The sequence below is a fragment of the Globicephala melas genome, chromosome 3 (assembly GCF_963455315.2).
Source record: "Globicephala melas chromosome 3, mGloMel1.2, whole genome shotgun sequence".
Lineage (NCBI taxonomy): Eukaryota > Metazoa > Chordata > Mammalia > Artiodactyla > Delphinidae > Globicephala > Globicephala melas.
In genome coordinates, this window is record NC_083316.1 from 123,832,886 (window position 1) to 123,850,356 (window position 17,471).

The 17,471-nt window shown below is 37.6% G+C and overlaps 1 protein-coding gene across 1 annotated transcript; it reads right to left on the reverse strand.

Moving 5' to 3' along the window:
* Positions 1-261: 261 nt before the first annotated feature.
* On the reverse strand, positions 262-8,101 carry C3H5orf46 (chromosome 3 C5orf46 homolog). Its single transcript, XM_030847352.2, has 3 exons — positions 8,032-8,101; positions 3,511-3,658; positions 262-310 (listed from the first exon to the last, which is right to left on the reverse strand). Exons 1-3 carry the CDS (start codon positions 8,099-8,101, stop codon positions 262-264), a joined length of 267 nt encoding a protein of 88 aa, XP_030703212.1.
* Positions 8,102-17,471: the final 9,370 nt, after the last annotated feature.

Genomic DNA, 17,471 nt, shown 5'->3' on the forward strand with positions numbered 1-17,471 from the left:
CCCCACAACTGTGCTTCTTCTCTTAAGAGAATCTTATTAAGTCAGTGACTTTGAGATGATAAAAATACATCTACTTAAAATCAATTTTAAAAAAACGACTACAAGAATAAAGCAAAAACACACACAAAAAATACCCCTTTTCTGCTTATGGGTAAATGTGGGTTCCCAAATTTATTAAGTAAATCAGACAGACCCTTTTTCCTTTGTTCAATATACTATTTTTTGGTTGTAAGTTTTTAGGTTAAAATCACCTGGTTGAAGTCACTCTGATGAATCTTCTTCTTTTTTCTCATCACATTTCATATATCCTCTTAAAAAAAAAAGAGGAAAAAATGAATTATGATTTAGACTGATCAGGAATGTTAGAATCATCACTAAGGTATCTTATAATATTTGAGCAATACTTCAAGTTTTCCTATGTCATAAAGTAGTAAGGCCTAAGATTTCCATAATAGTTCAAATTTGACAAGCCATTATACATAATTATCTCTTTAAATCTGCCAACAAATCTATTAGTTTGATGTCTATTCCTATATAAACTCTATAAAGACAGATATTTTGATATATTTGTTTCATAATATATCCCCAGCACCTAGAACAGTGCCTACCATATAGTATGAATTAATAAATATTTGTTGAATGGATACATGAATGAATTTTAATCATTTTACATATGAAAAAAACCTCTGAAGCTCAAAGAGATTAAAAACCTGTCCAAGTCACATGGCTGGTAAATTGCAAAGCAAAGTCTAAAACTTAGGTCTCCAGAAGCATGAATTAATACCAGAGGCCATTCCACTGTTTAAGGATTGGGTGTGCGGTAGCTGCTGAGAAGGTAAGAGATGAGTAAATTATGGTCCAGCATTTATTATGTGCTTGACACAGTATTTAGGCATTGGGTACATAGGACTAAATAAAGCAAATTTTCTATCTTTATGAAGTTCCATATTTTTGTAATTTTCTCTTTCTAATGAAATTTCATTGAGTCTTTTATGACCCAAATTTCTTCTTACCTTTGCCAGAAACTCTCCCCTAAGCATCCTGGCCCCAGTGACAGCTCCTTTCCTTAGACATTAACTGTGATGTTTGGCTGACATTTACCTTATTCAGCATTTTAGTTATCATTGTATTTGCTCATGCCATCTTATACAATAAGGACGGCAAATTCTTTGAGGAGAAGGGGCTTAAAGTCTAGACGTTTTTCCTTCACAATTCCTGCCCCTACTTTCCTAAGCATGTATTAAGTTCTTAGGAATACTTCTTGCTGGTCTCTTCCCATTTCCCATTCCCTGTTATATTTATGGTCTTTTCTTGGACAGAGTGAAGACAGTTAGATTTGTTCCCTTGAGCAAGGACTGCTGTATCTTTCAACAAAGATCCCTCAAAATGTCTCAGTCAAATAGGGGTATGTGAGCTTTAGATCTGATCTCTAAGATTCCTTTCCTTATTTAGTTAATGCAACAATTATTTACTAAGTGCCCGATATGACTTACAGGGTACTGTGCTATAGCAATGAGCTAGAGAGATCTGATCTCTACTTTCATATAGTTACATGATTAAAAATAAATTAATCATGTGAGATGGTGATATGTTATAATGACATAATGACAAGGTATAGTGATAGAGAATAACCAGGGAATAAAAGAAGTTGTATTAATAAGAGTGGTTATAGCATCGTTTTCGGAGGAGGTGACTTTTAGATGCGAGACAAGACAAAGCACTAACTAGGAGGGGAAAAAGAGCATTTTAGGCAGAAATTAAAGGACGAGCAGAGAGCCTGAGACAGTTGTAAGTTCCAAGAACAGAAAGAATATCATATACCCAGAATAAAATGAGGGAAAAAGAAAATGGTAGAAGATGTGCCGTTTCTGAACCCAGAGCTAACAATTCTTTAGCATTTCAGATGGTCAACGTTCAGAGTTAACAGAGAAGACAAGGGCTATTTTATGTCTAGGGGATTCCCCAGGGAAGGAATAAAAAGAATTATGATTCTAATTCTTGGCCTTGCTATTGTTGTGATTTATAACCATATGAATTCAACTGGAGTCTAAACTCTACTTTGTACATAATAGATGTTATTCAGTTTTTCCCTTGTTTACACTAACAGTCATGGGAACTCAACAGTTGCAAAAGCAACCACAATATGAAAAATAAAAACACAAAATAAACATCTGTGTTTTAACAGTTTGTTCATGATGATTGTATGCAGAATTATGCCCATTCACATGATAGTAATATATGGATTTAAGCAGATCAAGGGATACAAAATGGCCCCTGATCACTTCTATATAGAAGTGGCTCTTAATCTGTTACTGGTAATAGACCTTTTTGAGAGTCTTATAAAGTCAGAAGCACTTTCCCTAGAAAAATACAAAGATTCACATCTACACAAAAGATGAATACAAATTTAAAGGCTGTGTGGACCTTTAAGGCTCAGCCATGTAGCCCAGAGCATCCAATCAAGGGCTCTCAAATTTGTTGTATATAAGAATCACCTGAAAGCTTGTTAAAACGCTTGTTACAAAGCTTGTTATAAAGGCTTGTTATACAGCCTTGCTCCAGGAAAGTGCAAGATGGGATGAAGGGACCTGCCTTTTGGATAAGTTCTCCAGGCGATTCTGAAGCAGGTAATAGACTGCACTTTGTCAAACTCTGCTTAGGGGCCTGTGAAGGAGAGAATTAGAGAGCAGAGCCTCAGAGAGGTGGAGATTGAAAGCACCTAGAAATTCAAAAGAACGAAATAGACCCTGGAGAGCTGAACTTGGGGAGATTAATGTCGGAAGAATGAAGAAAGGGTAAAGTAGACGTAAAAATCAGAGCTATGTAAACTTGGGTAGGATGTATTACGAGTTGGGCACAGGAGCTTGGAAGCAGGTTGAAAATAATAGGAAGAGTCAGGGTTGTGGAATTTGCCATCAAGGCAATCTCTCGTGATCAAAACAAACCCTCATAAGAGAGGTTCTTCAGATTGCCTCTGAGGAGAGATTAGCTACTGTGTCTGCTAACCCTCTTGAATTACTCAAACCAGAAAATAAAGACGGGACTCACCATACCTCTCACTGATGAGCACACCTCTACCCACCACCTTCATCAGCAAATTACTGTGTCTGCACTGGGTGGGTCCTTTATTCCTTTAACTTTACAGATTAGCAAACTGAGGCACTCAGGGAGGGAAAGCCTAACTCCAGATCACCCAGTAAATAACACCTGTGTCAAGACCAGAATACGGCTTTCCGTCCCTCGGTCCGGTGGCCTTCTTCCTCCCTACTCGGTCCTGAAATAAAAAATATTTGATGGAACCCCTTGTTCCATAAATTCCTTGGGAACGTGTTCACCCCAAAAGAGTTCAGGGAAATTCATGCAGATGCAAATATATCTTAAGGTAGGCAACAAGTTTCAATTAAAACAATACATTGGCATGCATGCAATTTTGTTTCTCATTCATTTTAATGCAATGCGGTCATTACTAACGGCGAACTGGACAAAAGCAAGGTTTGTTTCAGTGCTTACTTGCTCTTCATCATGGAGCAGATGATGAACTCCACCGTATTCTCAATGATCTCCGAGCCCAAGAGGCTTAGGAAGTTTGGAAAGGCTGGTTCTAGGGTTTTGCCCGAGTCATCTGGCTTGTCATCTGACTTGCTCTCTGGTTTGTTATCTGAAAAACAGAATGGAATCTCAGGGTGATTCTCAGCAAGAAGAAAGGGAAGTTTCTTTCATTGTAGGGAACCCTAGAGCTCTTTATACCCCCTCTCACTAATTATATAGCCTCATATAGTTACATTTATTGCATATCTAGTGCCTGCCTGGTTATTGTCTTCACGTGCGTTATGTCACTTATTCCTGAAACCAAACAGAGCAACAGATATTGATGCTTAGGCAGACATTGGTTCTCTTTCCAGATGAGAAAACTGAAGCTCACGGAGGTTAAGTAACTTGTTCAGAGTTAAAGCAGCTAGTAAATGCCAGGGCTGGGACTGAAATGCAGATTGCTTGGTTTTAATGTATTTTTCTCATGTAATCCCTGGACCTATGGAAATGATAATAAGGAGGATGATATAATAATAGGTAGTGTTTTCTGAGCACATACCTATGACAGGCAATCTCTATGCATTATCTCATTTTATTCTCACAGCAACACTATGAGGGAGGCAAAGTTATTATCCGAAGTTAAAGGTAAAGAAATGGAAGTTGAGAGAGGTTTAGAAGCGGGTCAAAGTCACAGAGACGGTAAATGGCAGAATCAGAATTCAATCCCATGTTTGCCTGGTATTAAAATCCGGATTCTTAAGCACTCTGTGATGAACTGCATAGTCTTTGACAGAAAAGGTATGATCTAACTACAAGTGTATTATAAGGTTGAAAGTAGTATAATAATGATGACGAGGAGAAATTCTATCACTTGTACAGCATGTGATAGTTCTGTAAATAATGATTTTACATCTACTGTGTAAGTTTAAGCTTGACCAATCTTGTGGAGTATGCAGAGCTCACTGGACTCAGAAACTGAGAACATTAAGTGACCTGCAGAAGATCTTACAAATAGCAAGAGAAGATGGTACTGTAACTGCAGGTCTCTTACTTTTGATATTTAGTCAAATGCCTTTTGGAATGAGGCCAAAGGTCCAGAGTGAAGTTGGTGACATGGCTGGGGGTTTGGCTTTGCTTAGTGGTCTAAGTGGTTTGGGAGATTAAAAGCAATGCAAGAGCGGCAATTAAAGATACGAACAGCCTCCCCTTTCCACCCTGGTGCCAGGATGAAGTAGGACCTTAATCTTTTAGTTTTACTGTAGCCTCACAAGTAGTGTTGGCAGATTTGGTAAATAAAATTACAGGATGCCCAGTTAAAGTTGAATTTCAGATAAATAACAATACTTTTTTAGTGTAAGAATGACCCATGAAATATTTAGTGCATAATTAAATGAAAAAATTATTGTTTATCTGAAATTCAACTTTAACTGGGTGCCCTGTATTTTATCTGTCAATCCCACCACAAATGTTTTTTTAATTTAATTTAATTAATTTATTTATTCATTTATTTTTGGCTGTGTTGGGTCTTCGTTTCTGTGCGTGGGCTTTCTCTAGTTGCGGCGAGCGGGGGCCACTCTTCATCGCGGTGCGCGGGCCTCTCACTGTCGCGGCCTCTCTTGTTGCGGAGCACAGACTTCAGAAGCGCAGGCTCAGTAGTTGTGGCTCACGGGCCTAGTTGCTCCGCGGCATGTGGGATCTTCCCAGACCAGGGCTCGAACCCATGTCCCTTGCATTGGCAGGCAGATTCTCAACCACTGCACCACCAGGGAAGCCCCCCACCACAAATTTTGACTCAAGAAGTCCCAACTTCTGTACAATTTACCCCATTACTCTGAATGAAGGAGATGTAACTAGCTTTTGGTGTGGAGGCTGTCAAATTAGTGAGAAGAGTCGCATTTATATTATATCCTAAAATAGAAAGTCTTAGTAAAAAATATGGCTTTCAATTCTGCAAACATTTATTGTTTACTATGCCACTGCAAAAGATTCAATAGGAGCACTACCAGTCTGGGACCTATAACCAAGATCAGTATACTAACCACCAAGTATTTATTTATTCAGCTGTTGGTTATTTCATCAACAAGTGTTTCTGAGCCTACTATTATGTACATATCATATGCTGCTAAGAGTTAAGGCAAAAATGGACATATATGGACATGACCATTACATAAAGCACAGGGCAACCACGGTGACCAGAATTGCTTTGTTTTCATTACATGAAGTGGAAGGAAAGAGAAGGTATATTTGTGATGCTCAGATACTAGGATGTGCTTTCATCACATGCCTAATCCTTATTCAGTTCAGTGATAGGATTACAGGAGAGAAAACAGATGCTCAGAGAAATTCCTAAAGTCACACATATAGAAAGTGGCTGAGCCAGGGTTTGAACTTTTATTTTTTTTTAATTTCACAGAGCATGTTCCCTATATGATATAATACTGCCTTCAAGCAACTGTCCCCTGGAGACATTTACCAGCTGCGAACCAGAAATTCCTTGCATGAAAAGTGAGTTCTTTTTTTTTCTGTGTTCCTATCTGCCTACTTGCATAACAATTTAATTTTATTATTTTTACTTTAACGTTTTATTTTAATATGATGCTAAATGCTAACTTTTCAAAATGCAAGGAACCCTGGATTGCAGTGTGTGTGAAGATCAAATCCGTGGCTCCAGCCTTTGGATCGCATATGTAAGGAGAGGTATGAGAGTATGGTGGGTGATGTTTTGGAGTCCTATATACCTGAGTTTGATTCTGTCCTCAGCAAAAAGTTCACCATGTAACCATGTAAACAATATTTAATTACTCTTTCAGTTTCTTATTGTCAAGATGGAAAGATACTTTATTTATCTGTGATGTATATCATAGATATGTATGTATATATATGCATATCTATATTATATAAATCACTTATTGCAGTACCAGGTCTAAGGTGAGCCCACAATAAATGCTCACTGTATGATTATTACTATTGTTAATAACAGTAGCAACAGAATGATTCATAGTAGCTTTCTCCGCTAGTGCTTAAAGATACGAAAATTTTAAAATGCTGCTAAAATATTAAGAACTTTGAAAATGCTGAAAAATAATAAAAATGAAGACATTTGACATACCAGAAACAAATTATCAAAGCCAACAGTTGAATATTTTCTCCTTTCAGTTGTAATATGGGGTAGCCTTTATTTACATTAACTACCTGATTTTCTTAGTCAATATAATCATAAAGTTCTGAAAAAATACAGTAATGCTGATATTTATTCAGATTTTATAGTTTACAAAGTGACTACAAAAGCATGCTCATTTCACCTGGTGCAGTTGGTAATTATCCCATTTTACAGATGAGGAAACTGAGGTTCAAAGCAGTGAACTGATTTTAACCAGTTTCAAAGTTCATGAGAGACAGACTTGGGACTGGTCTCTAAGATATAAATCTCACTTTTTACTTTACCACGGTGATTACTATAGGGGCAGATGGACACAGTAGTCTCTGAGCCCATCCCTGCTGTAGCTTTGTTGGAGTGTCTGCCTGTGGGTTGTGCCAGTGGACAGTGGGTGATGGAGGGTGGGAGTTCTGCCAAGTTACATATAGAAGAGCTCAGAAAGCTCTGTTACTATTTGTACTGTCTGTGTTTTCTGACCTATCATTCTGATCAGAGATAAGTTAAGAGCTCACTGCCTTTTGTAGACCAAAAATTAATTAGTGAGAATTCTGCATGCTGCCTTTTGGTCCTCTATGTGCTTGGAACAGACTTGAAAGAAGTAGATGCTTTATAATAGAAAGAATCGAAAGACTTGGGTTTCAATCCCAAGTGTGCCACTTCTACCTGTGTCTATGCTCAAGTAACTTTCCCTCTGCAAGCTCAGTTTATTTACCTGCAAAAAGGGAAATGATAAAACTGTGCACGTTTACTTAAAAAGATTATGAGAATCAAATGAGATGATACATGATAAAAATAACAATTAATATTTATTGGGTGCTCATGATGGACCAGATACTTTTCCAATATGTTTTGTCTCTTTTATTTAATTTTCATGACAGCTAAATGAGAAAGTTAACTACTGATATTCCCTTTTAAGTGTGAAGCCCTTAGAGGTTAACGAGCATGCCTGAAGTTACATTTCTGACTAGTGGTAGAGCGAGGCCTAGGAGTCTTATTCCAGACTCTTCACCTTTGAATATTATTAGTTATAATCATTAAAAAATAAACACCCCCAGCTCTCAAGGAAATTATAATAGTGTCACTATATCACATGAAGATATAAGAAAAAAAGTCATCCTAAATGTCGTACATTCACTGATAGAGACTGTAACCTAAGCACATTTGAATAAAAGTCCTACTTTCTTTTTATTAGAAGATCTGTCTCTTGTCTCCCAGTCCAGTGCTCTTTCTGCAGTGCCCAAAGTTCCCTTCTCTCCCCTTTATGTTCTGGATCTGCGCCACTGACTTCCTCCAGTCATGGCTAACTACTGCACAATGTGTGAGCTGTGATTGCAGGTACTTACCGGCTTGGCAAGTCAGGATTAAGACAAGCAGTCCCCAAACAACTGTCAGCTGTAGCACTGAGACAGCCATGTTTGTAGCAGTGGGTATCCATGCAGTTAAATTGTTCAGATGCACCTGAAGCCTTGCTCCATTTATAGGGCATTTATAGGTGACATCATCTGCTATGGAATTCAGGTTGTTGCGTAAGATAGACACAGCTTGCTTTTGGATCTCTACTGATGAGCCCTGCCCTAGCTTTCAAACTAAGGGTTTTACAGATAGGGAAAGAAAAACCCTCTTGGTTTTTCTAATGTGTGTTTATAAATGGCACCGGAATCATTCTTTTGGAGTTAGTTGCACTGCCAGCATTGACAATTAGATGGGGATCAGGCAGAACTGCTTTTCAGTGCCAAGGAGCAAGCAACAACAGTTGGTGAGGCGTGCCTCCTTGCCTCCCTGTGCGCTCTGCTTCCTTCCCATGCTCTGAGCTAGTGTCTTGTCTCCACCTGGGCATGCCCATTCACACTCCCATGCCGTTGCTCAGGCCCTTTATTTTTCCTGGGATAGCTTCCCTATTATCTCTCCTTGACACATTCCTACTTATTACTCAGGCTCAGGTTCAAATGCCCCCTTCTCTGCAAAATCTCCATCATGGCCCTTCCACCCTTCTCCAGATGGTCGCTCCATCACCTGCCATCACCTGCCATATTGCCCTTGACCAGTTGTCTGGGAACTAAGTACTTTAATAGCTCTCTTCTCCTTTAGCCTATAGATATGTTAAGGGCAGAACTGAGATAGCTCCGGTTTCTAGGATAGTGCCTTACATATAAAAGATACCCATCAATATGTACTGAATAAATGAGTTAATAAATAATTTTCAGAAGAGAAGCATGGACTCATGTAATAGTTCTATCAGTTATTATCTTTGTAACTCTGGCAAATGGCTGAGACCACTCTAAGTCTCAGATTCCTCATCTGTAAAACTGAAACATAATTTCCCACCTAGTCATCTGCACTATCTTAAGGACCTAGGAGATAGCAGATAAAATGCCGGATAAAATGTAGAGAACCTTTAATGTGTACCATATCAAAAGCAGTCAAGAACTTGTGACTTACCCTCCATTGACATATGCAAATGAATTTGACTTTAGGTAGAGGAGAAACTGGGATTATGAAAGACAGTTTTACCCAAGCTAGGAAGAGGAAATGAGTACCTTATTTCAGAATGCCATTCTAGTTTGGCAAGAGGATATGAAAATAAAAGGAATATGGCATGCTGTAATTCCAATGAACATTTCCATGTGTAACTGAAAGTCATCAGAGTTCTTTCTTCAGGTAGGAAATGCTTGTAGTCTGATTTGGAAATCTCATAGCCAGCTCTTGACGTGTGTGTTAGTGGTTGAACTTTGGAATCAGACAACTGAGTTTAAGTTTCAGATTGCCACTTACAAGTTGTGTATCTGTGTGATCTTAGAAATAGTTCCTAATTTCTTTATGCCTTGGATCCAATGTCTACAAAATAGGAATAATGCTATCTCTCAGGGTTGTTATGAGGACTGATGAAAAACACATGCAAACAACACAGTATCTTGTATATACTAAGCAAAAATTAAATGGTAAACTTGCTTTTCTATTCTATTCTATCCTATCCTATCCTACCCTATCCTGTTCTATCCTGTTCTACCTTGGATTGTCCCAGAGGAGGGAGTGAGAGTCATGCAAGCAGCATTAGGGATGATGATAATACTAATAATAATAGTAGTAGTAATAGTAATAGTAGTAGGCTAATGTTGTTAACTCTGACCAGGAATCAAACTAGATGAAATATGTCAACAAAGCTATTGAGAGGCTGCCATTATTATCCTAATTTTATATAAGGAAATTCAAGCTTGGAGAAGTTAAATAATTTGCCTAGTGTTACAAATCATGTATGAGCCAGAACAAGGAATTGAACTCAAGGACATGTGACTTCAGAGTTTGTGCTGTTTTTTTTTTAATTAATTTTTATTGGAGTATAGTTGATTTACAATGTTGTATTAGTTTCTGCTGTACAGGAAAGTGAATCAATTATACATAATATATATATCGACTCTTTTTTAGATTCTTTTCCCATATAGGTCATTAAAGAGTATTGAGTAAGGTTCCCTGTCAAAGTCTGTACTCTTAACTATTAACTTATTTGCACCGGCATGTGCTCAGTGCTGTAACTGGCGGAAAGTCGGGGTCACGCAATGAACCCTGCAGTCACCGGCCTGTTTGTGCACAGGTCCATCTGTATCTGGTCTGTTTTCCCCATTCGTCTCTAGATTTCCCATTGACCTGCATCATTCACCTGTGTTTGAGCTCAGTTTGATCTATCAAAGGTGCAGGGTACAGAGCGCGTTCTCGATCCTTGGCAGAAAGTGAACTGGAGCTAAGGCTACAGAATTAAATACAGGATGCATCATGAAATTTGAATTTCAGATAATCAGTGAGTAATTTTTTAAGTATAAGTATGTCCCAAACATTTCACAGGACATACTTTACTAAAAGAAATTCTGGGGCTCCCCTGGTGGCTCAGTGGTTGAGAGTCTGCCTGCCGATGCAGGGGACACGGGTTTGTGCCCCGGTCTGGGAAGATCCCACATGCCGTGGAGTGGCTGGGCCTGTGAGCCGTGGCCGCTGAGCCTGCGCGTCTGGAGCCTGTGCTCCGCAATGGGAGAGGCCACAACAGTGAGAGGCCCGCCTACCACACACACACACACACACACAAAAGAAATTTTGTTGGTTAGCTGAAATTTAAATTTAACTGGGCATCCTGTAGTTTTGTTTGCTGAATCTGGCAACCCTTCCTGGAGAGGCCCTCATCAATGTTTTCTTACTTTGAACCTCAGATCAGAGAATTAAGGACGGGACTGAGGGGGGGGAAATCAAAGAACTGATTAAAAGGTAGTATGTGAGAAGTTAAAATAATATATGGAAAGTGGAAGTTACTGAAAAGTCCCAGTTCCTCTTTAATATCACATCTGGGGCATATTTCACACCTGTATTCCTCATAAGAAAATCATTAGCCCCTCTCTTGTCCTTGGTTCACTGTACCTAAAGTTTCAGACCAGCCCTGGAAGGGATGCACGTGGCTGCAGGAAGAGCTCCCATTCCCATGGTATCCATATGCTTTGTCACTCTAATCACCTTTCTACACATACGTTATAACTTATTCAATCGTCATGCCACCCATCAGTTCATTAACTTCTTATTCAGTGGACACATCTTGAGCTTTCATCGTTTGCCAGGTGCTCTGCTAGGCACCAGGGACAAAAAAAAAATGCAAAACACCAGTCCCTGACCTCGCCTTTGTTGAGGAGGTGAACAAGTAACCAAACAACTGCAATATAAATACGAGAAACACTGATGGAGGTATGAACTGATTCCTATGGAAGACTATCAGGGAGTGGGAACATTGCGTGGGGAGGAAATCATGCGGGTATCATTTGTTTGGAGCCTGGAAAAGTGGGTTTGTAGGTGTTCACTATGCAAGCAAGGTATGGAGAAGACTCCTTGGTGGGAGGAATGGCATCTGCAAAGGCACAGAGGCATGGAAGAGTGAGCATATTTCTAAGAATGACCCCTCAAATTCCTGAGTTTTGATATTAGAAGTGAAAATTAAAGTGAGCTAACTGAATCTTGAAATTCGTTTTAATTAATGAACATGCTAGGAAGAGATAATAGAGAGAGAGAAAGGGAGAAGAGGAAACAGAGAACATTGGGGGGAGTAAGAAATCACAAACCACTAAGTATTAGAGCTCAGAGTCAGCTTTTCCCCTGCTCTTGTTTCCCTGTTCCAATCTTAGATAAGCATATTGCCATCCATCCAATTACCTGAAGTACAAATTTTCTTTAACTCTCTTTTCACCACAGAACCTATTTGCTCACAAAGTCCTATCAATTCTCCACTCAAATAGCCTTCAGCTTTATCAAATTCTCTTCATTTCCACATAGTGTCATAATTTGGGCCATTGTCTTGACTATTGCAATAGTAGTCTAGTCTTCCTAATGTATGTCTCCCCCATCTCCTAAACATTGCTGTCATTTAATCTTTCTCAAACATGATTATGTTTACATCTTCTGTCAGTTCCCATCTCTAATAATTTCCATGTCTCCCTACTGTGTATACCTAAAGCCCTTCATGTTTTACTCTCAATCAATAGTTCCAGTTTTATCTTAGTTGTAGTATAGAATAAGTCTTAGAGCACAGGGTCTACAGTTTGATGGCCTGGATTCCATTTCTGATTTCATCAGGGTTAGTATTTGCCTGGCATGTATGGAATGCTCACACTGTTTGTTTATATCCAGTCCACTATGAAGGGTCAGTATTTGTATTCTCGTTGTTATATAGTACAATATCCTACCAGTCCTTTACAGTGTGATTTGGCAAGTTGGAGATACTCTTCTAACTTCAATTCTCCTTCTTCATTATGAAAATAACAAGAGTGGCAGCCTCATAAAATTTTTATAGCATAAATGAGATCATGCTACAAAAACTCAGCACAGTGCGGGTCTAATACATGTTACTATTTGCATTATAACTTCCCACCACTCTCTGAGCACATGACTTCCCCTCCTACTTTACTAGGCATACCTCCAGACTGATTCTTATTCTATCACCCTGTTCGTTTTGCATGGATTATCCAACCCACACCAACTCAACTTCAAATATTACATCCTTCAGAAAAACATCATGGTCACATCCCTGACCTAATCCATGGCAGAATTCACCACTTCTGCTGTGGGCCCACACTGCACACACCTCTATTGTAGTATGTATTGCATTGAATCATAAGTTATTGTTTTATTTCTGACACCTTCATTAAGCTACAAGTTCCTCAAGTGTGGGCCATGCCTTATTTGTCCTCAAATACCATTCGCCCACAACCATGACTCCCAAGTACACAGTGTGATGAATAAATGCAGTGAGTGTTCAGTCGATGCTCATTAAATGTGTAAATGGATGTTTGGAGTCAGTGGCAGAGGTGATTTATGAGCTCCACTGGAATGAGAGCCAAAACTCAGACTAACAGACTAGGTCTAAACAAGGAAGGTTAGTTAAGAGTCTAGTGGCTTTTGTTTTTCTAGCAGCTAGAGCTACAGGCGAGGGTGGAGGCAACATTCCAGAAGAGGTACTTGGTCATGCCTTTGGCACACGGGATGGAATGATGGGGAGTTAACAAAAAATTAAGCATAAATTAATCACATGGAAATAGTGACTTTCCCCCAAATTATGAAGACCTTAGCACTAAATTCACAGTGTAAAAATTTCTATGCCAGTCATATATAATTTATCTTTGCCAGATCAGGGTATAATAATACTTAAATCACAAGGTTTTTCTGTATCAAATGAGGTAGTAGATACAGAATTGATTTGAAAACTATAAATTGTCAAACTATAAATTGAGAACTATAAATAGAAGAAAAACTGTGATTAATTAAAGGAGGCATGTCTACTGAGTCAATAATGAAGATAGGGACTTCCCTGGTGGTCCAGTGAGTAAGACTCCACGTTCCCAATGCAGGGGGCCCAGGTTCGATCCCTGGTCAGGGAACTGAGATCCCACATGCTGCGGGGCAACTAAGCCTGTGTACCACAACTAGTGAGCCCACGTGCCTCGACTAGAGAGCCCGTGTGCCACAAACTACAGAGCCCATGCGCTCTGGAACTTGTGTTCTACAACTATAGAGCCCACACACTCTGGAGCCCGCACACCACAACTAGAAAGAGAAAACCCTTACACCACAACTAGAGAGAAGCCCATGGGCTGCAATGAAGAGCCCACGTGCTGCAACAAAAGATCCCGCATGTCGCAACGAAGATCCCACATGCTGCAACGAAGACCCGATGACGTAGCCAAAATAATAATAATGATAATAATGAAGATAAAAATAGATCCATAAAAAATATTCATTTAATCTAAAAGTAGGCAAAAAGTAGGGGAAAAGAACAAATAGGTGGGATCAAAAGAAAACATCTCACAACATTGTAGATTTTAACACAGCCATGTTAATAATTATATTAAATGTAAACAGTATAAACCCATAAAAATAAGACAGAGATTGTCAGACTACACTGTATACAGAAACTCACTTTAAATATAAAGACGTAATGAGAATAAGTGAATGTAAAAACATATATCATCAAACGCTAATCAAAAGAAACCTGGAGTGGTTATATTAATATCAGAAAATGTAGTATTCAGATCAAGGAATATTACCAGAGACAGAGTCATTACATAATCATAAAGGAATCAATTCCTTAAGAATATAAATAATCTTGTATGTGTATGCAGCTAACAATTGAGCCTCAAAATCTATATAGCAAAAACTGACAGACAAGAAAGTATAAATAAACAAGTCCACAATTACAGATAAAGGCTTCAAAACTAGTCTCTCAGTGGTCGATAGAACAAGATAGAAAATCAGGAAAGATGCAAAAACCTGAATACCACTATTAACCAAATTGACCTAAATTACATTATAAAATATGCTACCTCATACAGTGGAATACACATTTTTTTGTTTGCAAAGGAAACACTGTTCAAGATAGACTTTATTGGATCGTTAAATAAGCCTCACACATTTAACAGAATTGAAATAATACAAAGTATATTTTTTACTATAATGGAATCAAACTAGAAATCAAAAAATCAGGTATGTCAAAAGTTCTTAAATATTTGCAAATTAAATTTTAAAAGTCTTAAATAATCCATGGATCAAAGAGGATGCCCCAAGGGATACTGAAACATATTTTGAATTGGATTAAAAAACTATTTACAATAGCCAGGACATGGAAGCAAGCTAAATGTCCATCAACGGAGGAATGGATAAAGAACATGTGGTACATATATACAATGGAATATTACTCAGCCATAAAAAGAACAAAATAATGCATTTGCAGCAACATGGATGGACTTAGAGATTGTCATACTGAGTGAAGTAAGTCAGACAGAGAAAGACAAATATCATATGATATTGCTTATATGTGGAATCTTAAAAAAAAAAAGGGTACAAATGAACTTATTTATAGAACAGGAGTCACGGATGTAGAAAACAAACATATAGTTACCAGGGGATAAAGGGGGAGGGATAAATTGGGAGATTGAGACTGACATATATACACTACTATATATAAAATAGTTAACTGATAAGAACCTGCTGTATAGCAAAGGAATCTCTACTCAATACTCTGTAATGGCCTATATGGGAAAAGAATCTAAAAAAAAAAAAAGAGTGGATATATGTATATGTATAACTGATTCACTTTGCTGTACACCTGAAACTAAACATTGTAAATCAACTATATTCCAACAAAAATAAAAAAATATATATATGAAAATTTATGAGAGCAGCTAATGCAGAGCTTAGCAGTGAATTTATAGCGTTAAAGACCTATATTAAAAGAGAATAAAATCAATGACTTCACCTTCTACCTTAAGAAACTAGAAAAAGATCAAGATAAACTCAAATGGAAGAAATAACTATAATGATAAGAACATGAATCAATTAAATTGAGAAAGAGAAAAATCAGTAAAACCAGAATCTGGCCCTTTGAAAAATACAATAAAATTGATAAATATCTGGGCACACTTGCCAATCAGAGAGACAGAGAGAGAAATTAAAGACACAATTACCAATATCAGGATTGGAGAGGGGATATCATTATAGACTGTACAGTTATAAAAATAATAAGAAATAATATGAACTACTCTAGGCCCATAGATATAACTTAGATGAAATGGATACATTCCTTGACACAAACAGAAGAAGGTCATTCACGAATAAATTGCTAATTTGAAGAGTTTCGTATCTATTAAAGAATGAAATTCATAATTTAAAACTTTCCAATAGAAGAAACTCCAGGATAAGATAATTTCACTAGTAAATTCTATCAGGGAACAAATAATAATGGATCTACAGAACACTCATTCAGCATGTAGAAGAGGAGGGAACTGTTCCCCACTAATTGTTTTAAGAGATTTATTGAGATATATTTCACATACCATACAAATCAACCATTTAAAGTGCACAGTTCAGTCTTTTTTAGTGTATTAATGGAGTTGTCATACCAATTTTATCATTGTTTCATTGCTCACCCAAAGAAACCTATACCTGTTAGTAGCCACTCCTCATCTCTCCCTAATCCTTCCCCCTCCAGCCCTAGGCAGTCATTAATCTGCTTTTGGTCTCTATAGATTTGCCTGTAATGGAGATTTCATATAAATGTAATCATACAACGTGTGGCCTTTTGTACCAAGCTTCTTTCATTAGCATAATGTTTTCAAGGTTCAGTTACGTTGTAGCCTGTATCACACTTCATTTTTATTACCAAATAATATTCAAAGTATGGATATACTGAATTTTATTTATCCATTCATCAGTTGATAGAAATATGGATTGTTTCCACTATTTGGCTATTATGGATAATGCTGCTATGAATAATCTTGTACAAGTGCTTAAATGGACGTATGTTTTTGTTTCTCATAAGTATATACATAGGTAGGAGTGGAACTGCTGGGTCATATGCTAACTGTGTGTTTAAGCTTTTGAGGAATTGCCATACTCTTCCAAAACAGCTACACTATTTTACATTCTCACTAGCAGTGTATGAGTTTTTCCATTTCATAGCCAACCCTTGTTATTGTCTTTTTGATTCTAGCCATCCTAGTAGGTGCAAAGTAGTATATAATTTTGATTTTGATATGCATTTCCTGAATAGCTTAATACTAAGCATCTTTCATTGTGCTTATTGGCCCTCTCATTTTATGAGACCAATATTGCCCTGCTACCAAAATCAGAAAGTGAAACTATAAGACAAGAAAATTACAGATCAATATCCCTCAGAAACATAAACATAAAAACCCCAAAGAAAGTACTAGCATATCAAGTAAGTTAGGCTTATAACTGGAATGCAATTTGAAAATCAATAAATGCAATTTATCATGTGGCTAGATTAAAGGAGAAAAGCCATGTAATCATCTCAATAGATATAAAAATCATTTAACAAAATTCCATACTCATTATATGCATATACCTCTCAACAAACCAAGAATAAAAGGGAAATTCCTCAACTTGATAAAGAGTATCTATAAAATATCCACAGCTAACTTCATGTTTAATATTGAAAGATGGATGATTTCCCCCTTAGATCAGGAACAAAAGACAGATATACTCTGTCATTACTTCTTTTTGATATTGCACTGGAAGTCCTTACCAGTGTAGTACAGCAAGAAAAAGAGTTAAAAGGCATACTGATTGGAAAGGAAGAAATAAAATTGTTTCTATTTGAAGACATGACTGTCTATGTAGAGAATCCTAAATAAACTACAAAAATGCTATTAGAACTGTTAAGTGAATTTAATAAGATTGCAGGGCACAAGACTAAGGTACAAAAGTCAATTGGATGTTTTCTGTGCTTGCGAAGAACAAATAG

Excerpts from the sequence above, each read along its gene's own strand:
- C3H5orf46 (XM_030847352.2), bottom strand. The coding sequence starts at position 8,101 with ATGGCTGTCTCAGTGCTACAGCTGACAGTTGTTTGGGGACTGCTTGTC. Across the intron at positions 3,659-8,031 it reads AATCCTGACTTGCCAAGCCG|ATAACAAACCAGAGAGCAAG; the intron begins GTAAGTACCTGC and ends TCTGTTTTTCAG. Across the intron at positions 311-3,510 it reads TGCTCCATGATGAAGAGCAA|AGGATATATGAAATGTGATG; the intron begins GTAAGCACTGAA and ends TTTTTTTTTAAG.